The sequence below is a fragment of the Coccinella septempunctata genome, chromosome 5, assembly GCF_907165205.1.
Source record: "Coccinella septempunctata chromosome 5, icCocSept1.1, whole genome shotgun sequence".
Taxonomy (NCBI): domain Eukaryota; kingdom Metazoa; phylum Arthropoda; class Insecta; order Coleoptera; family Coccinellidae; genus Coccinella; species Coccinella septempunctata.
In genome coordinates this window covers 29378037-29405705 of record NC_058193.1, presented here as the reverse complement: position 1 = coordinate 29405705, position 27669 = coordinate 29378037, and the positions used below count along the sequence as shown (strand labels likewise).

Below are 27669 nucleotides of genomic sequence, written 5' to 3'. Positions count from 1 at the left end.
AACAAGTATATCAAGTCTTGCTTTCACGAAAAACATTCAATGCCAGCAAAAGATTGTATGCAACTATTCACCATTGCAAGAAAATTCCGAACTAACTTTTAAAATACATATTTGTATAGAGTACAGTTTGAAACTAAACACAATATATAATCTTGTCCATTACGCAACGAGATAAAGGTGTAAAAAGATAAAATGCAACTTACGCTTTTTTAATGTCAGCGACACTGGCCCCTTTGGGCACTTCTAGGACCTTGTAATAGTCCACCATATCGGTGCCGTTTGCTTCCTTATGACCCAGCTTTACGATTAATTATCTGCAACATAAAAACAACCATCAAAATCACGACTTGACGCTCTGAAAAAGAATCACTAAAATCACTATAAAAATCGAGTCCTTTCCCAGGCATTAAACGACATACCGGAATAGTTCCTATAGCAGATCATCATTTCTTCAGTCGTAAACGGTTAACGTTATAAATTCTTTTGAATATGATTGCAGAAAATGTCAATTCTGTGAAGTAGACAACTAAAATTTTCCGACCACAGCTCACTTATTGTCAAGCGGTCGCATCGTCGTCGTTGACTTTTCGATGGTGAAAAAGCGTTTCAACTTTTCGGGATTGCCCACAACAGTTGATGATACATTTAAGTGGTTGACCCGTGAGTCACAATATAAGGAGAGCAATGTCATTTTCGCTTTTCTGGTTTACAGTTAGAGCTCGATGTTAATGACATCGAGAAATAATATCCGCATGTATCATCTCGATTTTCGCAATATTGCCTTTGTTCGAGATATTTGTCTGACGTGCAAGAGGAGTTGACCTTATCATAGCGATGTCAGCGTCATAGGGCCCCTTTTCAAATGAATTCGTAAGAAAAAACTCTTTTTAAATCATAATACGTGCTGATAGCCAAGCCACTGAGTGTTCCTTTTCAAGTTTGTTTTTTTCTTCTTTTGAATGTCCATGGCTGCTAAGGCCACTAATACAACATTTCAGAATGTCAGGAAGAGTCTGATACTAATTTAACGAGGTCTCGATATAAGTAATCCAATTCACAATTTTTTTTGTTAATTTTTCACAGAGAACTTCAATTTTTCATTCAAACTGTAGGTTGTAAGAGGCAGTAGTAACTGTGATAAAAATTAGAGAACTGAAAGGATTAGTCGGTCGGTCGATTAGACTAATTCTATTAACTTTACAAAAAAGTGTTAGAAATAAAACATTCCTCTTTTCAAGTAAAGCATCTGCTAAAATTATTTAGAACTATATAAAGTGTTTCGTTTCTTCTGCACATCTATCAGCTTCGTTATTTTAAATGGAACGCCCTATATATTTTTACATTTTTGAATTCCTTGTAAAATTTGAATATAACAGGATTTGGTATGACTTCAATCAGTTTTTATAAACTTCAATTATGTTCGTCACATATTTTCCGAAGAGATTCGACATAGTGATAAAATACGTAATAACAGAAACTTTTACGTAGAACGGGCAACATAGCGTTGATTTAAAACCCAAAAATGTTTTGACAAGCTTCATAACCCCCACATTTTCGTACTGTACAGGGTGAAATGTGTCAAATTTCCATGGCCAACCGACTGCTAAAATAAAAGTGAATGAAGTATATGTCTGAATTCTCAACGGTTTTCGAGAAATTTGACATTTTATTAATATTTTGACAGTTTGAGGTACTTACATAAAGGACTATAGCTCCGTCCCTATTCTATGTAATTGATTCAAATTTGGACTGCTTCTAGATACACTAAAAATTTTCTTTCTAAACAACCATATTATATACAGGTTCCAAGAAAAAGTTGATCTATTATCAAAACAGAAATTCGTCAATCTCCATTTTTTTTAAATGGCAACCCATATTTTTGCTCTGTTCATTATTTAAACATTTTTTGTTCGTTTTTAGTTGTTGTAAATAATGAGCAGAAAAAAATTTGGGTTGCCATTTAAAAAAATTAAGATTTTGATGAATTTCTGGTTCGATAATGGATCTACATTTTCGTGGATCCTGTATATAATATGGTCATTTACGAAGAAAATTTTCAGTGTATCATTTATTGACTAAACATAGTCCAAATTTGAATCAATTACATAGAATAGGGATGGAGCTATAGTCCTTTATGTAAGTACCTAAAACCGAGCCTAAAACTGTCAAAATATTAATGAAAAGTCAAATTTCTCGAAAACCGTTGAGAATTCAGACATAGTTGTGTTATCAATTTCATATTCAAATTTAACAAGGAATTCAAAAATGTAAAAATATTTAGGGTGTTCCATTCAAAATAACGAAGTTGATAGCTGTGCAGAAGAAACGAAACACTTTGTATAGTTCTAAATAATTTTAGGACATGCTCTACTTAAAAAGAGGAAAGTTTTATTTGAAACTCTTTTTTATAAAGTTAATAGAATTAGAGTAATCGACTGCTGGCGGACACCCTGTACAAGTATTACGAGTATTTGGATATCAGAATTTCATGCAGATTAGCAAGCAGAAAAAATGGATCCAAATAGACCACTCCATCTATTCAGTTTCGTAAAGTTGAAGCCATAAATAGAATCAATAATAGATGTTAATTTTCCAGTGAATGAAATCAGCGAAGAATGCAAAATAACAAGTAGCAATATGATATCTCCGGAAATGATGCATGCTTTTCATTCATAGAAGACATTCCTTTTGAGTAATACATTATTCTATAAGCAAAGCATCGCTAATTTTCGAGAAGAAATATCGAGTTGTAGCGGATGAATGAAAATAATCTCTACCACTTTGTTAAGTGATTAGTCTTCATTCTCGAACAAGTATTTAATTAATGTTTTCTCAAGAAGATACGATTGGATCATGAATTATCATAAAAATTGGTCAAATCGATATAAATTCGCAACAACCCTCACGCCAGACGTCTACACATTATAAAAATATCATTTTCAAGATGATAATTCAAGGATAAGAGGACTTATGATATCACTACTGCAATAAGATCAGAATCTTTCCACTCAAATCACGAGATTGTAAATTTCAAAAATGTAGAGCAAGGAAAATCTAAAGCCTCATGGAGTGTTATTGTTATAATTTATGACCTTCATGGCTCAAGTGCAGAATACATTTATATGTGATATCTTTAAATGTTTGGTTCGATGATAATGAAATTGTTTGTCAACATTTGCCCATTAGAGTACCCAGTGGTCATTTTGTGGTCATCAAATCGCAGAAAAATTGATTATTCTTATTTTGCTTTTCAAATGGATTGATTGGGAATTTTGGTGATGAAACATCTATCATTCGTATTCCTTTTAATCTATGAGTAAAAGAAAAGAGCGTGGAATCTAACAAAAATTTCCAATCCTAATTCTCGATAAATAAAAAAAGTATATTTCGAAGGGTAAAAAGTAATGAAACAAAACTTTTAGCATTCTTTGAAAAATACTTCTTTCCTGTTCAAGTACGTATTATGTACAATGAAAGAATATTCAATACAGGTCCCTGCAGAGATATAGTGAGAAATCTTCGTGAGAGGAGAAAAACCATAAGAATTCTTCAACTATGACAAGATAGAACAGTTATAAAAATAGTACCAGCTACCAGCACATTCTTATATGTTTTATAACTTTTAGATTCGCATCTTAACATCCAGCAAGATTTCAAAACGTGATTTTTCAACCTGAATTCAAATCGTCACTTGACTCTTGACATTCAATTAAAAAGGGGTCTTGAAAATCCGTCTCGGGACAGATGAAACAAGCCTGGACCTGCTCGCAATGAGCAGTCCACTTCCTACGCAAAGTACCCAAATGGGAAAAATCACAAACTACTTTCCGAACTCATTGTGGCATTTCCCTCTGCTGTTGAAGTCGAAAGTCATTCCGAAGGAGATCGTGAGATTTGTAGTTGACCTTGGTACAGAATCAACGTCCTTCGAGGTCAATGTACACAATGAATAAGTGAATAGATGCAGTGACTCCCCGACAGTCAGTAATTTGAGATTGTTGATGTTGATGTTCTATTCGTAATAAGACTGATGAACGAGCTATTATTGAAAAGTCTTGCCATGTCTTGGTGATGTTAAAAGAAGGCGTAAAACTAAAATGTACCAATACTAAAGATACCATTAACTTAACTTACTTTTTTCCATACATAATATACACAAATAGGTACATACTACTCAAAGATTATAGAGTGGATACTACTATTTGATATCAAGTTGAATCGGTGCCGGTACTACTCTCCACCTGTCTGTGATCCGTGCTAACCCCACTTTATCGACTGTCAGTTAGGTCAAACTGACGTTGATTTGTTTACATTTGCCTTTGGTAAACGTCGAAAATTAGAATTTTCTCGGGCTTTTACGATCCTGGATCGAGAGTATTTGTTGGACACGAGAAGTGCAGCGGTTGGCTCACAGCTTTCCCCAACCCTCTAAATTAGTCTAAGTCAGTTCCTTTTTACCTCCCCCACTCAATCCTTGCGAATTTAGTTATACTGGTGAGAAATTTTCCGCCTTTGCAACCCCTTCAATATTATGTCTCACAATTCCTGTTATCTTTTTTCGTTCTAGACCTATCATATAAAATAGACATTGCATGATATTCTTAAATGGTTTATATCGTTTTTTGATACTATTTATCTAATAGATTTCATGATCGACCCTCAACTTATTATTTCTTATAGCAATCCGAGTAGCAATCATTTCAATAATTTTGAAAGTAATAAAACTTTATGTATAATTTTGAGAGTTTTTTTTATTGAAATAATAAATGTTACTCACCCATAGTGAACGCTAGGACGTTGGCACTGAACTGAGACCGTCACTAAAGAAAAAACCCCCTAACGAAACAGCTTTATCAAGGAGCCACAATTACCGTGAGCTATCAATACTTTTTAATAATAGTCATTATTGGACGAACAATTCCTTTGTTCGAAAGAACAGAAGCAGCTGTTCGATACAATGAAAATTTATCCGATATCAACAAAAGATGATGATAATAGAAATTTTCTCAGATTCACCTCGAGTCCATTACACTTCTTCGGAGAAAATATTATTAGATAGCTGTAAACTCACGATTTCATATTTACGCAGGTCGTTAATTTGATTTCAGATCGTGAATTATATCGCCACTGATCGATCATAAATCAATATCCCTAATGTCACTGGTACAACAAGCGTACCTAAGAGAATGAAAATAGCGCCTAGCCCCGAGCGTTGATCAAAATATTTTCAAATAGGTTAGTAAATAATCATGGACTTAAATTATTATCCCTAGTGTCTGAGCAGGGTTTTTTGAGTTCCCTTCTTTAGTTTATCCCAAACAACTTTTTTTTCACTTCCCGTTTTGTACTATACGGGATTTTTCTGGTCGATACTCGATACCCTGTATATGCACACAATGAGCTGCTTAGCTGCACCTGCTTCAATTCACGAATGGGGAAAAAGGATTCACAGCCAATTTCATAATCAATTTCAAAGTGCCTTTATTTTTAGAGCCTCCTTCACTCCCACTAAAACCAGAGATACTGAAATTGATTATGAAACTGAATTTTTCTCGAGAAGTGAAATTAATTATGATAAATTTGCAACTACCATATATTTGGACTGCTCAATTTGGACTTGGATAACGCGTCATTAGTACAGTGGCATTCATGCACTTTTTTAGAAACTAACCTCTCAATACAAAGCGCGCTAATCTCAGCATAACAAACAATTTCAATGCTGTAGCTCAATTGTTATTGCGTTATTAAATCATCGTCCTCGTTCCTCGATCAAATCCTTCCTCAAATCGATTTTCGCATAACTTTTATCGGTCGAAATTAGGTAGGTGGTCCCCTCAAACGATCGTCTTGACGTCACTGTCAAGGTCGAGGCCTTTGGCAGTGGTTTCTTTCTGATATATCGTAAATTAAGACTCGAAAATAAAATCCGTAATGTTTAGCAAAACACTCGGGACCAGACGTTGCAAGCAGCAAAACGCTGTGTAAATTTGGCATGACCGTACAATTGATGCATCGAACGAAAATAAATCAAATTTTTCTGACGAGACAGCACGAGCAAGCATCGTTAGATATAAGCGGAGAGATTTGGTCTATTCATTTTTGACAGTTTGAGGACGAACATATTCCTCCTCGTCGGATGATAATTCCGTTACCAGAAATGTTAAATCAAGGGAATGTAGAGAGAAAGAACTCCAATTTTGCGATCAGCCCCCGTACAAAAGGTTAACAACTCTGTGACAAACTCGAGCTTCTAATTCTGTCCGGCTGACAAGTTTTCCACAATGGCGATCGATTTGAACTTGATAATAAATTTAGACTTCTCTGTTCCTCTTCCTTAAAACAAAAAGACTAACTTTACTCATTGCTTTGCTATTTCCCTTTTTCGAACAACATTGTAGTGGCATATATTGTATTGTGTATTGTATTGGCAAAGAATAAAGAGTTGTTACTCTTTGGTATTGGACCTACGTTGGACAAACGATCTATGACATGAAAAATAACTACTTTTTCGCAATTTGGGGTGCTGCTCGGTGAATGCACCGAAAAAACTTATTTTTCCATATCTCTTGGATGGTGTCTGGATAAATAAGAAAAATTGCTTGACAAACACGGACATACGATGAAGAAACGATTATTTTTTGTTTCAAAATTCGCATTTGTGAGTCCCTACTTCACAGAGCTGTCTGAATTACATCCGAGAATAATCGCATTTTTTGAAACTAGGGATAATATTTTCAGAAGAAGGGATAATATTCATGCATAGACATAGAGACTCTATGCTCGACTCTATATCTATGTATCCATGGTCAGGAAATTCAGTGTTCTTGTCAGGGGTGGGCAAATCGATAGACGACGAATATACTTGCAATGTATAGGCCATAGATATACAAACCTAACATCATAGACATAGAGACCCCTATGTCTATGCCTAACATGTAAGTTATAATTTCTATGGATAGGCGAACCTCCTGGCTCACTCGTCCATTTACAAAATGATAAATAGCATAATGTCAGTGAACAATCCATGAAAAACCATTCACCTAACCCACGAGGTCTGCTGGTACTCGTGACTCACCTATGATGATGATGATGCTTTCCACTAAGAAGGTGTAATTTTTGGAATGGCGTAGTGATACAACGTGGGTTTCCATGAATTAAACATAGTCACTCTTCGAACTTATAAAATCTCGGATTAACGGTATGAGACGACTGGAAATTTCGCAATCAATAAAATCCCGCGTTATAAATAAATTTTAAAATCAACGCCGATATACCCGGCGTATCCAGAAATTTTCTCCTACAGTTACCACAGGTTTTTCTTCTCTGAACTGTGCCATTATTTACAGGGTAATTTTTCCACTTGTTCGTTTACAGAGCGAAAGGTGAGAATGACTCATATTTTTCCGTTTTGCGCGAACATAATTTGCGACGCTTCGTTTATTTCTCCATTCCAGAGTATCATTCCATTCGATTTCACTCTGGGATCTACCTATGAGAATGAGTCATTGGCCTCGCGTTAATGCTTTATTATCGCTTGTTTATTTTTGAAAAATTTACTTTCCTGGTATCACCACACTTAGCAATAATTGCATAAATGAATACAGCTCTCATGACATGTAATCTTAAAATTATTCCATTTATTCACATAATTGGTTGGGAAAAATATTAAACATGTGAAGAATGGAATGTTGAACCAGGTCCTACTCATAAATATCTTAAAAACGAAAACGACAATAGTTACGAAAATTTGCAGACAATTTTAATTGCGCACGGAGCATCTGATCCATTCATATTTTCTGTTACTACCTCACTTTACCCTCAATGACACTTGTAATATAGAAGAAAGGAAATCTTCATTTATGAAAATAATAGGCCAATATGTGAACATAACTTGCGACTTCAGGTTAAAATTTTCCAAAATTCCACTAATTCCAGTACTGATGGAGGAACTACGACCTTTCCAAATCAAATTTAATTTAATGGTGTGGCCACTGGCCTCAATGAATGACTCTCAACTTGAAGACCGTGTCGCTTCCTACATTTCACTATTATTTTAGATATTTACACTGCTATTAAATCATCATCTTTGGTCGTGATGACCCTTCTGAGAAAAACCTTCAGAATGCTTCCTGAACTTATGCGAAACATGCAATTATTTCTCATTCAAGAATGAACCTAAATCATAAATGGATAGTGCATCTTGATAAAGGACACTTTTTCGATTAAATATGAAACCTTCATACAGTGACTCCACCCCCATAATAGAATATTTCAGGTATCTCAAAAACCATAAAAAGCAATCGAAAATTTTGCAGAAAGCTTCATTATTTCGAAAGTTTTCAAATTATTACGAATTCACAATATGAATCTATACAACACAATCAAAAATCGAATCCCAACGAACAAATACGCTAATTTATGCAAAGAATGATTTTTTCTTAAAATCAGTACATAGTATGTACAGGATGGGCAAAATTCGATGTCTAATGAGGGGATTTCGAGAAATATGAGAGTTAGAAGAAAACGGATGACACTTTCTCAAGCTATTTTTTCCTGACTAAATTAAATCTGAGAAAAGAATCGGCCTATCATTTCTAGATTTTGAGTTATGAACATATTGCGAAATTGCCATCTTCAATCTTAGTCTAGTATCAAGAGATACCATGTTGATGATTTCTTTTTTCCTCTCCAAAATTGTATACACTAGAAATTAGTCAATTGGGCCGAAAAGTTAGGAGAACCCTTGTCGAATAAGCATGGGCGTAGACATATGTAGGGAATAGGGTCTGCACAGCCCCCCCAGAATTTTCTGAGCCTCTCCACCCCAGATTGAGTAATCCGAGCAGTAATCCTTTCAAAAAAAAAATCTAGACCTATGTTAGCATAGGTCCAGCTCGAAAACGAGCCTTATTAAAAAAATTAACCAAACTCGTTCAACCTCGCGGTTTGAGGCTTGTTCCCGATAAATAGTAAGATTTAGAGTTTTACTGTTTGTGAACAGGCCCTTTTCCTTTTCCTGTATAATGTGTTCAAACCGAGGTTCAAACTGACAAAATTCCACTGCAATATTGGAATGGAGAACGAAAAAAGCACCTAACGCACAATTTCTAATTTCGTTCGAAAAATCGCATACTTTTGCCAGCGGTAAGTATCAATTGGTATCCTGGAGCATTGACAATTATCCCGATTTAGTTTTCGGGAAGTTATTTCTAGTGAGATTCAGCGCCTACGGACTGCTGACAATCTAACACATATCTGACCGTTGCTTGTTGCTTCTATATTTATTCGAAAATTGTGGAGTCACAGTGCGTTGACTTTGAAAATCTCTAGACCTACGCTGATTAATTCAATATTAAAGGAATTTGAGTTAAGAACATTTTTTCTATTTTGTAGACTTTCAAGATCTACCAGATATCCTCCGGTGGCAGGGATTTCCAAACTCTGGATGCTCTTGGTATAAATGGGAGATTCAGTTGATCGCTGGTCAGCCAGTCGCATTACACCGAATTATACAGTGTGTCACATTCATAAGAGATTTTACAAGGAGAGAAACAAGCAAACAATATTTTTGTGATTGCATGTGAATGCAAAATCGAGTAAACCAAACCCTATCCTACTTGGATGAATTAACAATAGCCGTTTAATATATTCCATCCACGACATATTCTTTCTTCTTCACAAAGAAATATACAAACAGCTGCATATTCTTACGTGGGAATAATATGCATATGCATATATGTATAATTTTGTATTTGTAACTATCGTTCAGGACAATGTACCTTGAAATTTCTAAATCCTTACATGAGTGTGAAAACAGCAACGCTTTCTGACAGCAACGGTTTCTTACGGGTGCACCGTAACTCATGATCCCGAGTATGAAAATAATTCAGTGCGTTCTGTGATTTCGTGAATTCGGTGACTATATAATGAATAATGGACAATAATGTCTGAAATTCGAGTGTCAGGCCGTAGGAAGGACACAAATTAACATAGTAACATAGCCATATTTTTCAAATATGAGTTGAGGGTGGCTCGATAAAATTCAAAAGCGGCTTTGTCACGTAACGGAATTTGCTTTTATATGTTATATGTGATACAAACAATCGATAATTATGAATGGAATTGATTGTCGGGCCGTAGGAACGCTAGAAATGAACTTTGAAAATTTCCACAGGTGACATAAGGGTATGTCGATAAAATGCAAAAACGGCTTTGTCACGTAACGGGATTAGCTTTTATATGTTATATGTGATACAAACAATTGATAATTATGAATGGAATTGATTGTCGGGCCGTAGGAACGCTAGAAACGAACTTTGAAAATTTCCACAGGTGACATAAGGGTATGTCGATAAAATGCAAAAACGGCTTTGTCACGTAACAGGATTAGCTTTTATATGTTATATGTGATACAAACAATTGATAATTATGAATGGAATTGATTGTCGGGCCGTAGGAACGCTAGAAACGAACTTTGAAAATTTCCACAGGTGACATAAGGGTATGTCGATAAAATGCAAAAACGGCTTTGTCACGTAACGGGATTAGCTTTTATATGTTATATGTGATACAAAGAATTGATAATTATGAATGGAATTGATTGTCGGGCCGTAGGAACGCTAGAAACGAACTTTGAAAATTTCCACAGGTGACATAAGGGTATGTCGATAAAATGCAAAAACGGCTTTGTCACGTAACGGGATTAGCTTTTATATGTTATATGTGATACAAACAATTGATAATTATGAATGGAATTGATTGTCGGGCCGTAGGAACGCTAGAAATGAACTTTGAAAATTTCCACAGGTGACATAAGGGTATGTCGATAAAATGCAAAAACGGCTTTGTCACGTAACAGGATTAGCTTTTATATGTTATATGTGATACAAAGAATTGATAATTATGAATGGAATTGATTGTCGGGCCGTAGGAACGCTAGAAACGAACTTTGAAAATTTCCACAGGTGACATAAGGGTATGTCGATAAAATGCAAAAACGGCTTTGTCACGTAACAGGATTAGCTTTTATATGTTATATGTGATACAAACAATTGATAATTATGAATGGAATTGATTGTCGGGCCGTAGGAACGCTAGAAACGAACTTTGAAAATTTCCACAGGTGACATAAGGGTATGTCGATAAAATGCAAAAACGGCTTTGTCACGTAACGGGATTAGCTTTTATATGTTATATGTGATACAAAGAATTGATAATTATGAATGGAATTGATTGTCGGGCCGTAGGAACGCTAGAAACGAACTTTGAAAATTTCCACAGGTGACATAAGGGTATGTCGATAAAATGCAAAAACGGATTTGTCACGTAACGGGATTAGCTTTTATATGTTATATGTGATACAAACAATTGATAATTATGAATGGAATTGATTGTCGGGCCGTAGGAACGCTAGAAATGAACTTTGAAAATTTCCACAGGTGACATAAGGGTATGTCGATAAAATGCAAAAACGGCTTTGTCACGTAACGGGATTAGCTTTTATATGTTATATGTGATACAAACAATTGATAATTATGAATGGAATTGATTGTCGGGCCGTAGGAACGCTAGAAACGAACTTTGAAAATTTCCACAGGTGACATAAGGGTATGTCGATAAAATGCAAAAACGGCTTTGTCACGTAACAGGATTAGCTTTTATATGTTATATGTGATACAAACAATTGATAATTATGAATGGAATTGATTGTCGGGCCGTAGGAACGCTAGAAACGAACTTTGAAAATTTCCACAGGTGACATAAGGGTATGTCGATAAAATGCAAAAACGGCTTTGTCACGTAACGGGATTAGCTTTTATATGTTATATGTGATACAAAGAATTGATAATTATGAATGGAATTGATTGTCGGGCCGTAGGAACGCTAGAAACGAACTTTGAAAATTTCCACAGGTGACATAAGGGTATGTCGATAAAATGCAAAAACGGCTTTGTCACGTAACAGGATTAGCTTTTATATGTTATATGTGATACAAACAATTGATAATTATGAATGGAATTGATTGTCGGGCCGTAGGAACGCTAGAAATGAACTTTGAAAATTTCCACAGGTGACATAAGGGTATGTCGATAAAATGCAAAAACGACTTTGTCACGTAACAGGATTAGCTTTTATATGTTATATGTGATACAAACAATTGATAATTATGAATGGAATTGATTGTCGGGCCGTAGGAACGCTAGAAATGAACTTTGAAAATTTCCACAGGTGACATAAGGGTATGTCGATAAAATGCAAAAACGACTTTGTCACATGATGAGACTACTTTGAATATGTTAATTATCATTGAAACAATTGATAATTATAAATGGAATTGATTGTCGGGCCGTAGGAACGCTAGAAATGAACTTTGAAAATTTCCACAGGTGACATAAAGGTGTGTCGATAAAATGCAAAAACGGCTTTGTCACGTAACGGGATTAGCTTTTATATGTTATATGTGATACAAACAATTGATAATTATGAATGGAATTGATTGTCGGGCCGTAGGAACGCTAGAAATGAACTTTGAAAATTTCCACAGGTGACATAAAGGTGTGTCGATAAAATGCAAAAACGGCTTTGTCACGTAACGGGATTAGCTTTTATATGTTATATGTGATACAAACAATTGATAATTATGAATGGAATTGATTGTCGGGCCGTAGGAACGCTAGAAATGAACTTTGAAAATTTCCACAGGTGACATAAGGGTATGTCGATAAAATGCAAAAACGGCTTTGTCACGTAACGGGATTAGCTTTTATATGTTATATATGATACAAACAATTGATAATTATGAATGGAATTGATTGTCGGGCCGTAGGAACGCTAGAAATGAACTTTGAAAATTTCCACAGGTGACATAAGGGTATGTCGATAAAATGCAAAAACGGCTTTGTCACGTAACAGGATTAGCTTTTATATGTTATATGTGATACAAACAATTGATAATTATGAATGGAATTGGTTGTCGGGCCGTAGGAACGCTAGAAATGAACTTTGAAAATTTCTACAGGTGACATAAAGGTATGTCGATAAAATGCAAAAACGGCTTTGTCACGTAACGGGATTAGCTTTTATATGATATATCGGATACAAACAATTGATAATTATGAATGGAATTGATTGTCGGGCAGTAGGAACGCTAGAAATGAACTTTGAAAATTTCCACAGGTGACATAAAGGTATGTCGATAAAATGCAAAAACGGCTTTAACACGTAACAGGATTAGCTTTTATATGTTATATGTGATACAAACAATTGATAATTATGAATGGAATTGATTGTCGGGCCGTAGGAACGCTAGAAATGAACTTTGAAAATTTCCACAGGTGACATAAAGGTGTGTCGATAAAATGCAAAAACGGCTTTGTCACGTAACGGGATTAGCTTTTATATGTTATATGTGATACAAACAATTGATAATTATGAATGGAATTGATTGTCGGGCCGTAGGAACGCTAAAAATGAACTTTGAAAATTTCCACAGGTGACATAAGGGTATGTCATCTTTCAAAACGCTGTCGAAGGGGTATATTCTCGGGTATATTTCATTATAAATTATATTTTTTTTTGTATCTGAAATTGGATGATACATGGTCTCGGTCTCTCCGTTCCTGTTTGCTCATCTTTTTTGTCTGAGTAAATCTATTGGGCGTGAAATGAGGGTAATTTGCACAAAAAACTTGAGCTTTACTAATTCGATCACAAACTAGCTAGATCTCAGGTGACGAGTTGCTGAGGCTCGGGAAAAAAGAAGAAAATATAATTTATAGAATTCTCATGTAAAATAACTTGATTGTATAAATTTTCAATTGGATTATAAATAAATTTTGATGAAACTAGCACCGTGATACAAAATATAGATACATAAAATAATTGTATTCATTTCAAAGTAGGCATGACCTTTATGATGACAACTGAGCAATGAAGAGTCAAGGTTCTTCACAAATAGTTGAAATATTCAATTTGAAGCTCTGTGGAATAGGCCTCCTGGGGCAACCATAAGACAAAAAAAAATACAGATTACTAGGTAGATTACTCTACCTAGTAAGTACCTTTATGTCACCTGTGGAAATTTTCAAAGTTCATTTCTGGCGTTCCTACGGCCCGACAATCGATTCCATTCATAATTACCAATTGTTTGTATCACATATAACATATAAAAGCTAATCCCGTTACGTGACAAAGTCGTTTTTGCATTTTATCGACATACCCTTATGTCACCTGTGGAAATTTTCAAAGTTCATTTCTAGCGTTCCTACGGCCCGACAATCAATTCCATTCATAATTATCAATTGTTTGTATCACATATAACATATAAAAGCTAATCCCGTTACGTGACAAAGCCGTTTTTGCATTTTATCGACACACCTTTATGTCACCTGTGGAAATTTTCAAAGTTCATTTCTGGCGTTCCTACGGCCCGACAATCGATTCCATTCATAATTATCAATTGTTTCAATGATAATTAACATATTCAAAGTAGTCTCATCATGTGACAAAGTCGTTTTTGCATTTTATCGACATACCCTTATGTCATCTGTGGAAATTTTCAAAGTTCATTTCTAGCGTTCCTACGGCCCGACAATCAATTCCATTCATAATTATCAATTGTTTGTATCACATATAACATATAAAAGCTAATCCTGTTACGTGACAAAGCCGTTTTTGCATTTTATCGACATACCCTTATGTCACCTGTGGAAATTTTCAAAGTTCATTTCTAGCGTTCCTACGGCCCGACAATCGATTCCGTTCATAATTATCAATTGTTTCAATGAGAATTAACATATTCAAAGTAGTCTCATCATGTGACAAAGCCGTTTTTGCATTTTATCGACACACCTTTATGTCACCTGTGGAAATTTTCAAAGTTCATTTCTAGCGTTCCTACGGCCCGACAATCAATTCCATTCATAATTATCAATTGTTTGTATCACATATAACATATAAAAGCTAATCCTGTTACGTGTTAAAGCCGTTTTTGCATTTTATCGACATACCTTTAGGTCACCCGTGGAAATTTTCAAAGTTCATTTCTAGCGTTCCTACGGCCCGACAATCAATTCCATTCATAATTATCAATTGCTTGTATCACATATAACATATAAAAGCTAATCCTGTTACGTGACAAAGCCGTTTTTGCATTTTATCGACATACCCTTATGTCACCTGTGGAAATTTTCAAAGTTCATTTCTAGCGTTCCTACGGCCCGACAATCAATTCCATTTATAATTATCAATTGTTTCAATGATATTTAACATATTCAAAGTAGTCTCATCATGTGACAAAGTCGTTTTTGCATTTTATCGACATACCCTTATGTCACCTGTGGAAATTTTCAAAGTTCATTTCTAGCGTTCCTACGGCCCGACAATCAATTCCATTCATAATTATCAATTGCTTGTATCACATATAACATATAAAAGCTAATCCTGTTACGTGACAAAGCCGTTTTTGCATTTTATCGACATACCCTTATGTCACCTGTGGAAATTTTCCAAGTTCATTTTTGGCGTTCCTACGGCCCGGCAATCGATTCCATTCATAATTATCAATTGTTTCAATGATAATTAACATATTCAAAGTAGTCTCATCATGTGACAAAGTCGTTTTTGCATTTTATCGACATACCCTTATGTCACCTGTGGAAATTTTCAAAGTTCATTTCTAGCGTTCCTACGGCCCGACAATCAATTCCATTCATAATTATCAATTGTTTGTATCACATATAACATATAAAAGCTAATCCCGTTACGTGACAAATCCGTTTTTGCATTTTATCGACATACCCTTATGTCACCTGTGGAAATTTTCAAAGTTCATTTCTAGCGTTCCTACGGCCCGACAATCAATTCCATTCATAATTATCAATTGTTTGTATCACATATAACATATAAAAGCTAATCCCGTTACGTGACAAATCCGTTTTTGCATTTTATCGACATACCTTTATGTCACCTGTGGAAATTTTCAAAGTTCATTTCTAGCGTTCCTACGGCCCGACAATCAATTCCATTCATAATTATCAATTGTTTGTATCACATATAACATATAAAAGCTAATCCCGTTACGTGACAAATCCGTTTTTGCATTTTATCGACATACCCTTATGTCACCTGTGGAAATTTTCAAAGTTCATTTCTAGCGTTCCTACGGCCCGACAATCAATTCCATTCATAATTATCAATTGTTTGTATCACATATAACATATAAAAGCTAATCCCGTTACGTGACAAATCCGTTTTTGCATTTTATCGACATACCTTTATGTCACCTGTGGAAATTTTCAAAGTTCATTTCTAGCGTTCCTACGGCCCGACAATCAATTCCATTCATAATTATCAATTGTTTGTATCACATATAACATATAAAAGCTAATCCTGTTACGTGACAAAGCGGTTTTTGCATTTTATCGACATACCCTTATGTCACCTGTGGAAATTTTCAAAGTTCATTTCTAGCGTTCCTACGGCCCGACAATCAATTCCATTTATAATTATCAATTGTTTCAATGATAATTAACATATTCAAAGTAGTCTCATCATGTGACAAAGTCGTTTTTGCATTTTATCGACATACCCTTATGTCACCTGTGGAAATTTTCAAAGTTCATTTCTAGCGTTCCTACGGCCCGACAATCAGTTCCATTCATAATTATCAATTGTTTGTATCACATATAACATATAAAAGCTAATCCTGTTACGTGACAAAGCGGTTTTTGCATTTTATCGACATACCCTTATGTCACCTGTGGAAATTTTCAAAGTTCATTTCTAGCGTTCCTACGGCCCGACAATCAATTCCATTTATAATTATCAATTGTTTCAATGATAATTAACATATTCAAAGTAGTCTCATCATGTGACAAAGTCGTTTTTGCATTTTATCGACATACCCTTATGTCACCTGTGGAAATTTTCAAAGTTCATTTCTAGCGTTCCTACGGCCCGACAATCAATTCCATTCATAATTATCAATTGTTTGTATCACATATAACATATAAAAGCTAATCCCGTTACGTGACAAATCCGTTTTTGCATTTTATCGACATACCTTTATGTCACCTGTGGAAATTTTCAAAGTTCATTTCTAGCGTTCCTACGGCCCGACAATCAATTCCATTCATAACTATCAATTGTTTGTATCACATATAACATATAAAAGCAAATTCCGTTACGTGACAAAGCCGCTTTTGAATTTTATCGAGCCACCCTCAACTCATATTTGAAAAATATGGCTATGTTACTATACTAATTTGTGTCCTTCCTACGGCCTGACACTCGAATTTCAGACATTATTGTCCATTATTCATTATATAGTCACCGAATTTACGAAATCACAGAACGCACTGAATTATTTTCATATTCGGGATCATGAGTTACGGTGCACCCGTAAGAAACCGTTGCTGGCAGAAAGCGTTGCTGTTTTCACACTCATAATCCTTACGCAGACCTTTCAAGAAAGCGTACTTATATTCCCTGTTTTCAACAGTTAATTCTTGGATTAATTATTTAGAGTGAAAACACTGCTTCTAATTTTGATTTAAGTTATTCCTTATCTTTAAAAACATGAAAACTGTCAAGAAAGAAGAAAAATTCAACATCAGAGAAGCAAAAATAATGAGTAAATGAAGTTCATTCTTATTTCACAACTGATTAAAACAAAGATAGTTCGAATATATGTGTATGTATACCTAAGTGTGGATAACTTTTGCCGGAAATTTTGTCAATTTTCTCTGACCCACATACGTATACTGCACCTATCTGAAAATCGGTCAAGTGGGAAAGATTTGGCACATAGTGGTAATTATCACTGAATACTTGAAAGTGCCAAGGAACCAAGTAATGAAGTGTATTGAGAATGGTTTCATCTTGAAACTAGTCATACAATGTTGAAAATTAGTAAACTAGAAACTGACTTACACTCGACTAGGATAATAGAGAAGATAATTCTAGTTTCTAGTTCAATATTTCAATGAAGATTCGTGAACATCAGCCACATTAATTCAATAGTTGAAAAATGGCTTTCTACTAATAAACTGTTAGTTTTTTAATTCATAATTCATTTCCAACATATTAGGAAACAATTAATGTTACATAAGGGTAACTGAAAATAAGAAATAAATTATAGGGACACTTCAGTCTCATAGTCGCTGTCGACTAAAAGACTAAATTTTTTAATATTATTTTTGTTCAATTATGAGAACCTGTAAATGTAAACAATAAGAGCAAATGATTGTTCCTAGTCTTTATCCCAATCACCCTCTAGCACTGAAAATGAACACAAAACAACATTGTTTTGATATACCTGAACAGAAATTGATACTGAATCATGTTAGAATATAATATAATTATTCAAATCATAACAATTAAATAATATGAGTGCAAAAAATTACGATCCAAAATATGTATCCAGTCACAGATTTTTATCAAGGTGGTTACTGATAACACAGGTGCATTTAAACTCCAGCTGACGGTTACCTCACCCTATGTTATTCAACAATGATTTCCTAGGAACACATGCATAGTTAACGATATTTGAAAAACTTACCTTATTAAGTTCCTGGATTAAGAATTAAATATCCTGATACATTACACAATGGAATATCGCACTAGGTAACGACCACAGTTTGAATTATTGTTTATGGTTCAACCAACTATTTAATGAAGTCTCCGATAACAATATCACAAAATCAGAAACAAATGTTCAAAATAGGAACTAACGAGTAACGAGACCGAATAAATGCACTTCGTTTCTCGTCTACTATTATTTACGAAAACGAGATTCGTTCACAGCAAACCACGAGAACTTTAATCTCGTTGAAAATAATTCGATGAATGATTTTGTCTAGCTCTCCTACTTCTTTCTTACATGCCTGCTTGTTGTTGGTTTTCTCTGTTGCGCACATAGACGATGATTGATTTTCCCTCACAACTCGTCCTTTTCTATTTGACTTCCAGAATATTCATTCTGATCGACGTTGCCAGGTCCACCTTATTCCTGAAATTATTGATGGAGCAATCAAAATAACTCACTTGAATGCACAAAAATAACGTTTTCTCTCGAAAGTAATACTTAATGAAGTTATTTTCAACAATTATAATTTTTTTCTGTCAATTATGGAACGTTGTCAATGTGCAATCATATTTTGATATTTTCTATGGCAGAGAGTGGCCTCTTTGGACCATAGAAGAACAGAAGTTATCAATAAATTATATATTGTTCATTCAAAGATTTCAAAGGAGTCTGCTATTCTATTTATCAGATTATAGATTATATCGTTTATGCGTTTAATTAATATCTTAAAATGGTATTTCATGTACAAATATGATTTTTCACTGTCCCAACCTAAACAAACCTCAAAACCATTATTTATATTTTCATCGAAAATTGAAAAATTCCTCAAATTTTTCGGAATAAACTAACTGAAAACGTTAACTCACCGAGTTCTCTTAAGGCTAACATTCGAATTCATTGAAATTGATGAAAAAATCGAAGACAAAATCCAAGGTGGGCGCTAAAGTAAACAGGAGCCAAAATCAGGATTTTGGGAATCTTGTCTCCATTTGTCACCCTTGTAGGGTGACAAGAAGAAATCGTTCGATTGCAACCTCCTTTATTATACAGAAAAAATATAATCGTTCAAATTTGATAATTCAACTGGTTAGCTCTGTATTTCATTATACATAAATCCTTTTCATGAATATCTACAGAATCTCATAAGAACTTCACAACTGAAACATGAAAATAGGTACTTTGAAGCATTTTTTGGAAAATAATGATGACAAATCTAGTCGTAATATGAAATCAACAATTTTAATCCAAATTGTCATCTTGGAAAGCATTGTTTGGGGGTGCACTTTTGGGAGGAGCGAAACCAGCTCCTGGGAACGTCCCAGGGAAACCTCCACCCATAGCTCCAAGATTCATTTTAGATGATAACTTCAAGACCAGGCTCATTATTTTGGGATTTGATTGATACTTCATCAAATTTGCTGGATTCGAAGAGATATCCCTAAATGCAGCAGCTACATCAGGATCCTAACAACAGATTAAAGAATTAATGGAGCTCTTATCATAAAAAACCTTAGAAAATTTTCCATAGGCATATCAAATATTTCACCTGTAAGGCAGCCATTACTTCAGGATCTTTTAAGATATCATTGAAATCTCCCATATTCAGACCATCCATGCCAGGCATATTTCCCATAGGAGGAATGTTGCCTTGCTGCTGACTTTCTTGAGCAGCCTTAGCTCTTGCTTCCCTAGCTTTCTGAATTCTCTCCAACTTTTCACGTTCCTCCTTCTCCAGTTTTTTACGTTCATTCCTCAAACGATGTTGTTCAATTTTCTTGGCATTTGGTGTTACCTGCAAGTAAATTTGGGTTTATTAAAAACGTTTATTATCCTATTAATATCATTCACCTCTTTCAACCACTCATCTGACTGTTCATCAAAATCTATTTTGCAAGCCTGTCTCAAGTCCTTAGCAGCTTGCTCCCATTCTCCCAACAACCTGTAAGCCCTGCCCCTAAATTTATAGGCAGCTGCAGAATCAGGGTTCAGTTCTAAAGCTTTGGTGCAATCTCTTATACAAGCCTTTGGTTTATTCAATTTCAGATGAGCCTGTCCTCTCTTAGAAAATAATAATGCTGAAGTTGGGTCTACTTTAATGGCTTCAGAAAAAGTGGAGATGGAGTCCTCCAATTTTCCCTCATTGAAGAACTCGATAGCTTTGCGTCTGAGTTCTTGAGCTTTTTCCATCTCCTCATCTGTAAGTTCTTCTTTTTCACCTCCCATTTCAATGTCAACAAGCTCATCAGGATCGATGCAGCCTTCTCTATCAAGCTCTAAATCAGATTCAGGATCACTTTCATACTCGGTTGCTTTCGGTTTGGGTTCAGTCTTGGATTCTTCAGTCTTAGCCGACATTTTAGGAGCAGGAATGATCCCACCAAATGATTCTATAAATTCTTTGAAAAAACTTAATGCCGGAAGATGTAAAATATCTGTATTATTTCTGCAGACGTCGGTGAAAGCTTTCAATTTTTCAATAGCGTCTTGATCAAATGGACAACCCATTTTATTATAATTCTTGATTATTAAATATCAATTTGAAAATCCTAGTACACGTTAAATTATTCGATGCTATTTATTGTTGTATTTGGTTGCTCGATTCTACCAATTTGATGGCACTTTGGTAGGATTAAAAAAACACTTTTGTAGATTCTATCAACTTTATCAAAACGTCCACAAAAGTACCAAAGAGAAGAACAAAATACGCAGAATATGTAATTATCTACAGTGCATTAGAGCTACGAATTTGAATAAAGAAAGAATGTAATGGAAAATGGAACACTGCTACAGAGCACAGATGAAAATCATAGAAGACAAAATAAATCAGGCCATGGGAATGGAAGAAAAGACATGATAGAGGAAAGAAATCGGAAAACAAGTAAATAGAGAAACGGAAAAAAATGCTGATCAAAATTCAAGGGTAGGAAATATTATAATTTGAGGGATATGATAAAATTCAAATATCTGTAGCAGAATAATTGTACTTTTATGTTGTGCTACATGATGGCGAACCACCACAGTCATGGGGCTAGACCAGATGAAACTGATCAAATGGCACCACCCCAATATCTTAAAGTGTTCATTCAAAGAGACTACAGTGAAGGTACCTTAGTTAAGTTTCAAACTAGATTCCCACAAGAATTGGAAGGAAGAGTAAGTCATAAAAAGATATGTTTTTCCCTGTTCCTTATACGTGATATACTTTTAGTTGGAGAAACAAGTTTTTGAAACAACTATCAACAAATTAAACGCCTATTTTCAAGAAGCAGAAAGAGCAACTTGCTCATCATATTGTGAAGGATGCTTAGCATGTTTAACAGCTTATCTTATTTATCTATGTAAAGAAACACACTATGAAAAGGTAGTAGAAAAAAAAATTATTTATGCTTTTTGGTCCAACGCTCAAATAACATTTCCACATATTATTTCAGAGTTTGAAGAAAATATCCAAATATATAGCAGAACAAAATGAAAGGGTTTATGAACCAAGAGGTTTGAAACTTACTGATCCAGCAATGAGGGGACTTCGTGTAATAGAGATCAGCTGTCTGGATAGGCCACCCAACGCATGACTCACACTTTCTCATTCAACACAAGAATTTTTTATGTGAAAAAAGTGAATAGACACCATGAGTGGTGAAATGAAAATGTATTCAATTATTTAAAAATTTCACTGTAGGTTTGTTCATTACTTAACAATATGAAGAAATGAAGCTCTTATTTATGTATATTTTTTTAAGATTTAATGAATGTGATTTAAGATTAAGACATTTGGAAGAAATATATATAGCTCATAATATACTCTTTTACTATCACCAAACTGGATTATGAACAGTCTGTACTCCATTATGTGGGTTTACCTAAATGCTGTTACCAATGAGCTCTTATTTTTTTAGTAATTTTCATCTCAAAAAATATTTTAATCTAATGAAAAAACATTTGTTTGAGCTGTTGTTGTTCCACATAATAATGTTCAGTGATAATTATTACATTAATTTAAATCCAATTGGATTTCTTTCGATAACTGGGACGGGTTAAGGTGATAAAAAAAAATATTTAAATCAAATGATTTATTCAAGTCAAACTAATATTAGTTTTCCCTCTTCAGTTGTTCTTGTACCTTCTTCCAATCATTCAATGGTCCATGCTCAGGCCTATATTTAACATTACTACCATCAGGTTGCAACCTTCCCTCATTTTTCAGTTGCTCATACTGATCTTTCTCATATTTGGTGAAACCCCACTTTTTGGAGACGTAGATCTTTTGACGACCAGGGAACTTGAACTTGGCACGCCTCAAAGCCTCAATAACTTGAGCCTTGAACCTATCTGAGGATCGGACGCTCATGATGGGCTGTCCAATGTGAACCCTAGCAACAGTACCCTGAGGTTTCCCAAAAGCACCTCTCATACCAGTTTGGAGCCTGAAATTCAATGATCAGATCAGGTTATTATTCGGGATAAGCTACAATTATATCTATGAGTGGAAAAAATGTAGTTATAAAATTTACTTTATTGCCCACCCCTGCTTTTGTCGTCGATTATTTTTTAGATAAAGTATTGTATGAAAAATTGAGTGGTACATGTCTCAACTTCGGGAGATATGATTTTTTAAAGTTCTGATGAAAATTGCAAATATTTGATACAAATCTGTTGAATTGGTATATTTTGCCTGCGGTTGAATAACTAAATCTAATTGTTTATTTGTTTCATTAATATCTTAAAATGGTATTTTCATAAACAAATATGATTTTTCACTATCCCTATCTCAACTAATCTAACCTCAAAACCTTTCATTTACATTTTCATACAAAATTGATAAATTCCCATATTTTTCAGAATATAACGTAAACTCATCGAGTTCTCCTGAGGCTAACATTCAAATTCACTGAAATTGATGAAATAATCAATGCCAAAAATAAGGTGGGAGCTAAAGTAAACAGTAGCATCATAACATTATGTCTCCACCGATACATTCATGAGAATGTGTAGCAGACTTGTTTTCTACTCATTGATTCAATTGAAAAAGTAAGGGAATATATAATGAATATTTGACAATATTGTGAAAAGCTAAACTCACCTATCAGCTCCGGCACAGGACAACATCTTGTTGATTCTGATAACATGGAATGGATGCAGCCTCATACGGATATGGAACTGATCTTTACCACAATGTTTAACAAGGTATTTGTTGCAACAAATACGTCCTGCTTCAAGAGCCTCAGAACTGAGCTGCTCATATTCATCTGATACTAAATGAACGCATAGTGGAAAATCTTCGACTCCAGCTTTTTTCTTGCCCAAGTCAAAGATACGGATTTTAGGATCTGGCACACCTCTGCAAAACCGTGATTTGGGATACGGTTTGTTTTTGCAGTACCGATAACTGGAATTGAATACGATAATTATATACGCAGTTGCGAAATTTGGCGTAATTCAAAAATGCACATGAAAATTAAGGTTATTACATACCATCTAGCTGGTCGTCTTCCCATCTTGACCTGAAATATATAAATAGAAGGTTGCAATCAAAAATATATATTGAAGAATTTCAATTAAGACTATAAACTCTCAAAAAACATGAATTAGGACTTTTCAAGAGTAAGATTTCAGAGATAATCTAAAATTACCCTACCTTGTTTGTGTTGGAGCAAAATGGGATGAAAAAGGACGGTGATCTGTTGACGTTAAAGTGAAATGACATTCATTTGGTCTTCTGTGGTAGACATATTCTTACTTTTCTAATATAGTATCTGTGACCTCGTTAAAGGCTTCAACGAAAAGATTGAACTTTTAATTTTTATTTTAATTTTCAAGTTTGTAATAAATTTCATTTTTAAACTTTGCCTATTTTCACTACTTCTGATTTCCATCATGTAAAATCTTAATAATAATCTAGATGATGGACACTGGTTTTAAGTTCGTAAATAATAAATGGTAACAGTGAAAGTGAAAAGTAAGGTCTAGAATTGAAAAGAATTCTTATTTTTGACAAAATAATCTATTGATGACTGAACGCCTTCATAAAAAAAATTTCTCTCTTTATTTTCTTGTTAATGAAACACTCGTATTTTCATTCATTCATTCATTCAACCCAGTTGCCTTGCCATCTATGATTGAAGTATTGAAGGTCATTTTGCGGTGAAAAGTTGAATTTTTAGAGCTGCATTTGCTCTCATTTAAACCCAAAAATACCCCAAAAAATATCTATTCAAAATGCAGACAGCTCTAAGGAAGTCTTCTTCAACTTTATTGGTAATTGCTGCGTTATATGCATATTATTACCTCTTTACGTAATAACCTTAACTTTAAATGTCATCTAATCGCAAATTTCGAAATTTTAAACTTTTCCGCAGCCCAAATCCATGAAACACCTGAGGAAAGGATATTTAAATAATTTATATCGATTATATTCTTCTGGTCAAGATGCTGATCTAGTTGTTATTGGTTCTGGCCCTGGTGGATATGTTGCTTCCATAAAAGCAGCCCAACTGGGGTTGAAAACAGTATGCATAGAAAAAGACCCAACACTAGGCGGTACATGTTTAAATGTAGGATGTATACCTTCGAAAGCATTATTGAACAATTCTCATTACTATCACATGGCCCATTCTGGGGACCTAGCATCCAGAGGAATTATCAGTAAGTTTGTTAATTCATGTTACCAGCTCTCCTCTTAAGTTCATAGGTTTTTCCATTTGATAGAAATACACTGATTCATCACAGATGAATCCTATTTGATGAATTCATAAAATTTACTATTCTCAATGCTATTGCAGCCGATGGTGTACGATTAGATTTAGAAAAACTTATGGCTCAGAAAACCAATGCAGTCAAATCTCTTACTGGCGGAATAGCCCAACTTTTTAAGAAGAATAAGGTAGATCTTATCAAAGGGCATGGCAAAATAACTGGGGTAAATCAAGTAACAGCCCTAAAAGAAGATGGCTCTACAGAAGTAGTTAACACAAAATACATCATGATAGCAACGGGGTCTGAAGTAACACCATTCCCAGGCATTGAAGTATGTGTTTTTCAAGTGACCTTCTATAAATATTCTTGATGGATTATTTTTCAATCATAAAAATATGTGCTTTATGATCAATTATGTTTTCAGATAGATGAAGAACAGATTGTTTCTTCAACTGGAGCACTGTCACTGAAGGAAGTTCCCAAAAAGTTCATTGTTATTGGTGCTGGTGTTATTGGTCTTGAATTGGTAAGTTTGCCGTTTCAATATGTAAGGTTAGGTTAACTTTTGTAACATTCTAATGCAGTTTTTGTTGATGAATGTTACAAAAAATTAGTTCCTTGATAATCGAATGATACATTTCGTTGGTTTCTATAGGGTTCAGTTTGGTCAAGATTAGGAGCTGAAGTGACTGCTGTTGAATTTCTTCCTTCAATTGGTGGCATGGGAATCGACAGTGAAGTGTCAAAATCCCTACAAAAAATTTTAACGAAGCAAGGTTTGAGTTTTAAATTGAACACAAAGGTTATGGGAGCCCAGAAAACTGGAGGAATTGTGAAGGTTCAAGTGGAAGATGCCAAAGACTCTAGCAAAACGGAAGAAGTAAGTAACTATGTATTTTCACTATCGTTGTTAGTTGCTTAAAAGTTTAGGAGCAACAACAGAAGATTTCCTTTATACGATACGATAGGATGGATTCACCTGTAATGAGAGAATTATCTTTGCGAGTAGATCAGTTTAAATATTCTCAGTCAACATCTCTGTGATCATTAATTTATATTTCAGCTAGAATGCGATGTTTTACTAGTTTGTGTTGGACGTAGACCTTACACCACAAATCTTGGACTTGAAGATATGGGTATAGAAAGGGACCAAAAGGGCAGAGTACCTGTAAACGGTAACTTCCAAACTGTCATTCCAAATATTTACGCTATAGGAGACTGTATCCATGGACCCATGTTGGCCCACAAAGCCGAAGACGAAGGTGATAATTTTTAACATCGTTAATTCACAATGTTTTCTAACAGATATTTGCTGGCAGGTATTCTTTGTGTGGAAGGAATTTTGGGTGGACCCTGCCATATCGATTACAATTGTGTTCCGTCAGTTATTTACACCCATCCAGAAGTTGGTTGGGTTGGAAAAACAGAGGAAGATCTGAAAAATGAAGGTGTTCAATATAAAATTGGAAAATTCCCCTACTTGGCAAACTCTAGGGCAAAATGTAACAATGAAAGTGACGGATTTGTTAAAGTTCTGTCCTGTAAAGAAACTGACCGTATCTTGGGTGAGTCAAATATCTAAATCAGGTTACATATTGCGGTTACATTTTAACTATAATATTCATGGAATTCCTGATAGATGAGTACCTTTAAAACATATGTTTGAATCTTTAGGAACTCATATAATTGGTCCTTGTGCTGGAGAATTGATAAATGAAGCAGTTTTGGCACAAGAATACGGAGCTTCAGCAGAAGATGTTGCCAGGGTTTGTCACGCACATCCAACTTGTGCAGAAGCCCTGAGGGAAGCCAACACAGCAGCAGCTTTCGGAAAACCCATAAATTTCTAAACACTACATTTGGCAATACAACAAATGTAAATACGACCTATCCACTTTTATTTATTTAAGGAGTAAATTTTTTATTGAACGAAATGAAACGGATGTATGAGTTATTGTTTTTTGTTGAATGTTTTGAAGCAATATTATCGTTTCATTGTCTTAGGGACTTGTATTTATAAGGCTCACATCAAAATGCTGTTATGTATTGTAAAAATAAATTAATTCCTACTGAACAATCCTTTTTTGTATTCTTTGACTATAGCAAAATGAGCAATATTTTTTCCCCTTAAAAGACTAGATTGCACCTTTTCAAAAGGTATAAATCGAAGATTATAGATCTATAATCTTTGGTATAAATATAAGTAACAAGAATGGATTGAGATGTCTCTGGGTTACAATGATATTTACAGTGACTATCAAACACAGTGGCGACAATTGGAAATTTAGCAAGAATATGGCGGCTTAGAAGCACAGATTTCGATGCTATGATCTCTAATTCAGAATGAGGATTGGCTCCCGTCACGTCATGTGACCAAATTCTTGCTAAAA

The 27669-nt window shown here is 34.6% G+C and overlaps 5 protein-coding genes across 9 annotated transcripts in view; 2 read left to right on the top strand and 3 right to left on the bottom strand.

Moving 5' to 3' along the window:
- Window positions 1–18862, bottom strand: part of LOC123313124 (dnaJ homolog subfamily B member 6-B) — a 42465-nt gene extending 23603 nt beyond the window's left edge. Inside the window, exons 1-2 of one of the 5 annotated variants that reach the window (XM_044897846.1) lie at window positions 18560–18862; window positions 204–314 (exon numbers count right to left, since the gene is read on the bottom strand). In XM_044897846.1, the coding sequence (XP_044753781.1) occupies window positions 204–268 (65 nt within the window). In that variant the 5' untranslated portion in view covers window positions 269–314; window positions 18560–18862. Of the gene's footprint in view, window positions 1–203; window positions 370–419; window positions 582–7075; window positions 7098–18559 lie in introns of those variants that run through there. The other 4 variants (XM_044897850.1, XM_044897849.1, XM_044897847.1 and 1 more) reach the window with 4 other exon arrangements.
- Window positions 18863–19608: 746 nt separating this feature from the next.
- LOC123312756 (hsc70-interacting protein-like) lies at window positions 19609–21288 on the bottom strand. The gene is made up of 3 exons (XM_044897225.1): window positions 20435–21288; window positions 20133–20378; window positions 19609–20050 (listed from the first exon to the last, which is right to left on the bottom strand). The coding sequence occupies exons 1-3, from the start codon at window positions 21089–21091 to the stop codon at window positions 19826–19828; spliced, it is 1128 nt and encodes a 375-aa protein (XP_044753160.1). The 5' UTR covers window positions 21092–21288; the 3' UTR covers window positions 19609–19825.
- A 117-nt stretch (window positions 21289–21405) lies between these two features.
- LOC123312758 (golgin subfamily A member 7) lies at window positions 21406–22387 on the top strand. The gene is made up of 3 exons (XM_044897227.1): window positions 21406–21739; window positions 21795–21947; window positions 22018–22387. The coding sequence occupies exons 1-3, from the start codon at window positions 21575–21577 to the stop codon at window positions 22156–22158; spliced, it is 459 nt and encodes a 152-aa protein (XP_044753162.1). The 5' UTR covers window positions 21406–21574; the 3' UTR covers window positions 22159–22387.
- A 254-nt stretch (window positions 22388–22641) lies between these two features.
- Window positions 22642–24356, bottom strand: LOC123312757 (60S ribosomal protein L10). Its single transcript, XM_044897226.1, has 4 exons — window positions 24222–24356; window positions 24059–24087; window positions 23667–23972; window positions 22642–23010 (listed from the first exon to the last, which is right to left on the bottom strand). Exons 1-4 carry the CDS (start codon window positions 24288–24290, stop codon window positions 22677–22679), a joined length of 738 nt encoding a protein of 245 aa, XP_044753161.1. The 5' UTR covers window positions 24291–24356; the 3' UTR covers window positions 22642–22676.
- Window positions 24357–24678: 322 nt separating this feature from the next.
- Window positions 24679–27356, top strand: LOC123312755 (dihydrolipoyl dehydrogenase, mitochondrial). Its single transcript, XM_044897223.1, has 8 exons — window positions 24679–24841; window positions 24943–25228; window positions 25366–25610; window positions 25704–25805; window positions 25935–26159; window positions 26343–26541; window positions 26599–26844; window positions 26954–27356. The coding sequence occupies exons 1-8, from the start codon at window positions 24803–24805 to the stop codon at window positions 27127–27129; spliced, it is 1518 nt and encodes a 505-aa protein (XP_044753158.1). The 5' UTR covers window positions 24679–24802; the 3' UTR covers window positions 27130–27356.
- Window positions 27357–27669: the final 313 nt, after the last annotated feature.